General features: G+C 49.0%; 2 protein-coding genes across 3 annotated transcripts in view; one reads left to right on the plus strand and one right to left on the minus strand.

The window, feature by feature from the left end:
• LOC106808541 (zinc finger protein 37-like) overlaps positions 1 to 363 on the plus strand; it is an 8,357-nt gene extending 7,994 nt beyond the window's left edge. Inside the window, exon 2 of one of the 2 annotated variants that reach the window (XM_014811301.1) lies at positions 23 to 363. The gene's annotated coding sequence lies outside the window, so the exon portion shown is untranslated. Of the gene's footprint in view, positions 1 to 6 lie in introns of both variants that reach the window. The other variant, XM_014811302.1, reaches the window with a different exon arrangement.
• Positions 364 to 372: 9 nt separating this feature from the next.
• The window catches only part of LOC106808525 (trifunctional enzyme subunit alpha, mitochondrial-like), a gene marked incomplete in the record, with an annotated part of 19,885 nt that continues 15,480 nt past the window's right edge, over positions 373 to 4,777 (minus strand). The window contains 3 exon segments of the mRNA XM_014811281.1: positions 373 to 1,190; positions 1,395 to 1,540; positions 1,676 to 1,709. Coding sequence (XP_014666767.1) covers positions 1,036 to 1,190; positions 1,395 to 1,540; positions 1,676 to 1,709 — 335 coding nt within the window.

Here is a 4,777-nt window from a genome sequence, read left to right on the forward strand (position 1 = left end):
TATCAGGAGTGAATAATAATAGATATATTATTATTCACTCCTGATAATATGTACGAGCGTTGATGCCATAATCATGCTAAAGCCTATTGTAGTGCAGGAATTATGCAAAGAGTTGCGACTCATTCACTGTTTTTCTCCTCGTTTTATTTATGTCGTGCTGCTAAAATCACTGCCCAAGCATCTGAATTTTATTTCATGTTTTGTGCTTATTCCTTCTAACTTTTCATAGCAAGTAGAACTTATTATAACGTAAATTGTATTGCGCTTGTATTTGTCTGTGAGCTTGCAATTTTGTTTTATATAATTTAAATGTTATGTAATCATGTTGTGAATAAATTAGACCCGATGCATTTAGAACACGAATGCGCATTATTAATTTATATGTGCCGCATAAGTTTTTAATGGCGCATACTTTTAATAGTCATACAATAATAAATGTTGCAGTTAATAAAGTTTTAACAGGTGTTATCATAACATCACATTATAAATCCTTGACGTAGCAGAAAGGTATGTACAGGTCACCGAAAAGCCCTTTTAAAAAAGCTTGTATTGTAGTTCAATAATTGCCCTTCAATGCTGACAATGTGCCATATTTATTATTTTCCAATTGTTTAAAGTGCCATCGTACACAAACCTGGCAGCATGCGAACTTAAAACTGCATGCAAACTTCGTACAAACAAGATGACACTGAGACCACAATAACAATTTATACATACTTTTAACACAACAGACCGACACCCATCACTGTGTCACCCTACTGGCACTATGTAGAGGGTTCACCACCATCATAGGAAAGCATAAAACAAGCTTAAACCAACATTGTATACAGAAAATAGTTTTCACGGAGCCTGTCTGTCGACATCGATTAAAATTTTTGGAATGAGTTGGGTCTAACAGACGACTAACAGTTAATTCGGTACCTCTAAGTTTACCTCTACACGTTTGCTTATGCGGTGACCGCGCGTACAACCCTGACGACAGCTAGCTTGGCATCGCAGGGGCTGGTGCTGCTGTGCGTTGGCCTCACCGGTCTACTACTTTGGGTTAGCATGAAACCGCTTGCTTGTGTCGCGTGCGTGGTCCAGCAGCAACTGGCAGGGCTTGAACTGCGGGCCGTAGAGGTCGGTAAACTGCTGCATGCGTTCTACCAGTCTAGCTGCTCCATACCGATCGACAAACATGAAGGGGCCTGCAAGACAAACATCACTCTGCTGAGAACTGCGCACAAGTAGCGTCGATCAAACGAAACAACGCTCTGTGTTACTCCACAGAGGTGCTGAATGCCGAATAAAACGTTAAATATAATAAAAACGTTTGTCTTCCACTAACAGGGCACCCTATGCATTTAGTGCGACTCCACGAAGGCGTTTGTGTTGACAAGTGGACATCTCACCTCCGTGGAACGGCGGGAACCCGAGGCCGAACACTGCGCCGATGTCGCCATCTGCTGGTGAGTTGAGTATTCCCTCTTGCAAGCACATGACAGCTTCGTTGACGAACCTCGACACCAATCTCAGCTGCAAGTCCTCATCTGTGTTGCTGCAACGTGTTAGAGAGTGTTAGTGTCAGAGTAGAGTTAAACGAGGAACTGGCATGACCCACGTGCACGCTGCCACTTCATGTGGGGTGTTACTAGAAACAAGGAATAACTATAAAACGAACCGGTTCTATTACCTGCCCGTCGGCTCAATGTAATACTTCTTGAAAACCTGCCAACAATGATCACGGTCTGCACATGGAACAAAAGAATGGGTACATAGTATCAGTTACAATCCTCTATCTCCCCTCAAGTCTTTGGCGCGAATAGAATGACGCGAATGTCAATAATGTGACAAAGACTGAACAATCCGAAATAGTGCAGTGAACAACAAACAACTGGCATGAACGACGAATCTTGTGAACAAAACTATGAAAAATCCATGTATCAAAAGTCAAACATCCGTAGGAACATAAACACAGGAACGGGAAAAACATTGTCAGTTTGAATGCTGAGATCACATGAAATAGTCAGAGTGCCAAGCAGGCTACTTGGTGCGATGGGTAGAGCGTCTCGGTGCTGTAGCAAGAGGGCCAGCCGGAGGGGCACTGACGGGTGCAGGATCTGGAATCCGGCGAGAGATTGCCGGGGGTGCCATGTTGGTTGATGTCGTTGCTGGTGAGTCATGTACAGTAGAGGGGACAACAGCAGGGAGAGGGGAACGTCTGTCGGTAGAACCATCATCGTCCAGCTGGGGTGGCAGAGGCATGTTGGCAGGCGGCACGGTGTTGCAGTGAGGAACGTCAGCAGAGCCAACGGAGCGTGGCGAGCGTGGTGCCAGTCCTGCAGGGCAGGAGAGAGGCATGGGTGCCGGTCGGCGACGAGCATGGATGTCGTCCTCCATTGTTGTTGGAGGTGAAGGTCGTTCATTCAGAACAGGAACATACTTCCGCAGGAATTTCCTGTTGCGTAATGTGACTCTCCCAGAGCCATCAACTCGAATGACGTATTGGTCATATTGCCGAACCTCGACCACCACCCCGGTTTTGTCCCACTTGAGTGGATGCAGCCCCGTCTGATTTTGAATGCGGACGTGGTCACCAACGGCAAGGGGCAGGAGTCGTTTAGTATGTTCAGACCAACGTTCCGCATCCCTCATGTGGCGGTTGCGAAGTGCATCTTCCCGAGCTGCCAGGGTCTCACGCCATGTGTTGTGCAGTTTGTATTTCCCAGGAGCAATGGGTATAAAGTCTTGAATCGGGCGGCCAAAGACACACATGGCTGGATAGAGCTTGGGGTCCCTGTCAGGAGTGTTCCTGTACTGAAGCATAGCACGCTGGAAGGCATTAGTGTCTAGGGCACCCGTGGGGCTGGTGTTGGACATGATGAGACGTTTGACGGATTTGACAGCGACCTCAGCGCGGCAGTTGCTATGTGGATAAGCAACGGAGGAGAGTCTATGATGGATGCCCCAGTCCTGGAGGAAGCAGTGTAGTGACTGCCGTGAATTCCGGGCCACCATCCAATGCAAGTTCATCCGGGATTCCGAAGGTGACAAATGTCCGACGTAGGCATGAAATGAGTCCAGTTGCCCCTTGAGTGGACCTCTCAACAATGGGCCAGTTTGAGTAGCGATCCACTACAACCAAGTAGTTGCAGCCCTTGTAGTGGAAGAAATTTGCACAGACAAATTGGAAAGGGTAAGCTGGAGACAGCAACAGGGTTGGTGGTGCGCTCGGGTTGGAGGGTGCAATCCGATTGCATTGGTTGCACCGTGCACGGAGAGCCGCAATGGCAGGAGAGATGCCTGGCCAAAAGATTGAGGACTCTGCCCTGGCAGTCATAGAGGTGACTCCTTGATGCGCAGCATGGAGATGGGCCAATACTTCCTCCCGGAGAGATGGTGGAATAACAAGACGGTCCTTGTAGAGGATAACCCCGTTAACTGCAGAGAGCTCGTCACGGAATTGGAAGTATTCACGTTGGAGTTCATGGCGGAACTCTGGCATGCCAGCTTCGATAGTGCCAAGCAGTGCCTGCATGTTGTCATCACTAGCTGTGGCAGTACGGACTCTGTCCCATGGGACTGACTTCAGGTGGAGAAACCCCAGGGCACACATAGCAGAGGAGAGTGTGCAAACTTTGATGGTGTCCTCGTGCGGGCCAGCGTGCGGAGGCCCGCCATGAGCGATGTGGAGTGCAGGAACGTGGCAGGTATCGAAGAGATCGTCGCGATGTCATCGGGAAGGTACAACCTCTCAGGCGCACCAGTCGGGTGTCGAGAGAGGCAGTCTGTAGCACGGTGTCTGACGCCTGGGACATGGGTTTTCTCCTTCAAGTTCTTCAGATAGGGGTTAGGGATGTCCTGTAGGGAATGGTCAGCGAAGATCTTGAGGAGGGGCTTGTGGTCGACTGCTATGATGAGGTCCTCGCACCCCAAGACGAAATACCTTGCCTTGTCCAGGGAATCAACTACTGCAAGTGCTTTGCCTTCCACTGGAGCATAGCGTGTCTCAGCAGCATGGGTGAACCTGCTGCCAACGAGAGTTATCTTCCAGCCTGAGTTGCAGCAGAAAGGTTCATAATTTTTGCAGCCACAGTGTTTCTGCAGGAGCCAGAAGCCAATGCCATTCTTGGACCAGTCTGTTGCAAGGCAAGTGGGTTTGCTGGGATCAAAGATTCTTACGCCTTCTTTTATCTCACTAGCAATAACAGCTTTGGACTCGTCGAAAGCGCGCTGGAGGGCATCGGTCCATACAAACGGTATGCTGGGCTTCAGGAGCTCGTGGAATGGTAGCATCTTCTCAGTCATGCTGAAGGCGTAGGAGACTTGATTGACCAGTCTGAACCATGAGCGGACATCTGTGACGTTGGTGGGCATTGGGAAGTCAAGTATCGCCTTTAAGTACTTCTCGCATGGGCGGACGCTGTCTGGGGTAATCTCAAAACCAGTAAATTCCACAACATCTGCACCAAACATTAACGTCCTGGGGTTGAGGGTGATCCCGTTGTGGCCGCAGATATCTAGCCATTCGACAGCATGGAAGTCTTCTAACGTGTCAGCCCACAGAAGGACGTCGTCAACACATTTTGACTTGTTCTGGACACCCGAGACAATCTCGTCATATTGCCTGGTGTATCCATCACCAGAGGCAATGTACCCCTGAGGGGCTGTCTTGTATCGGTACCTGCCCCATGGAATGATGAAGCTGGTGAGGTGTCTGTCCTCTAGGCATATGGGTACGCTATGGTATCCGTTCCATGCGTCGAGTCCTGTCTTTTTCTTCCCGTGAGGAACG

This window comes from Priapulus caudatus, unplaced genomic scaffold (genome assembly GCF_000485595.1).
Source record: "Priapulus caudatus unplaced genomic scaffold, Priapulus_caudatus-5.0.1 Scaffold284, whole genome shotgun sequence".
NCBI lineage: Eukaryota > Metazoa > Priapulida > Priapulimorpha > Priapulimorphida > Priapulidae > Priapulus > Priapulus caudatus.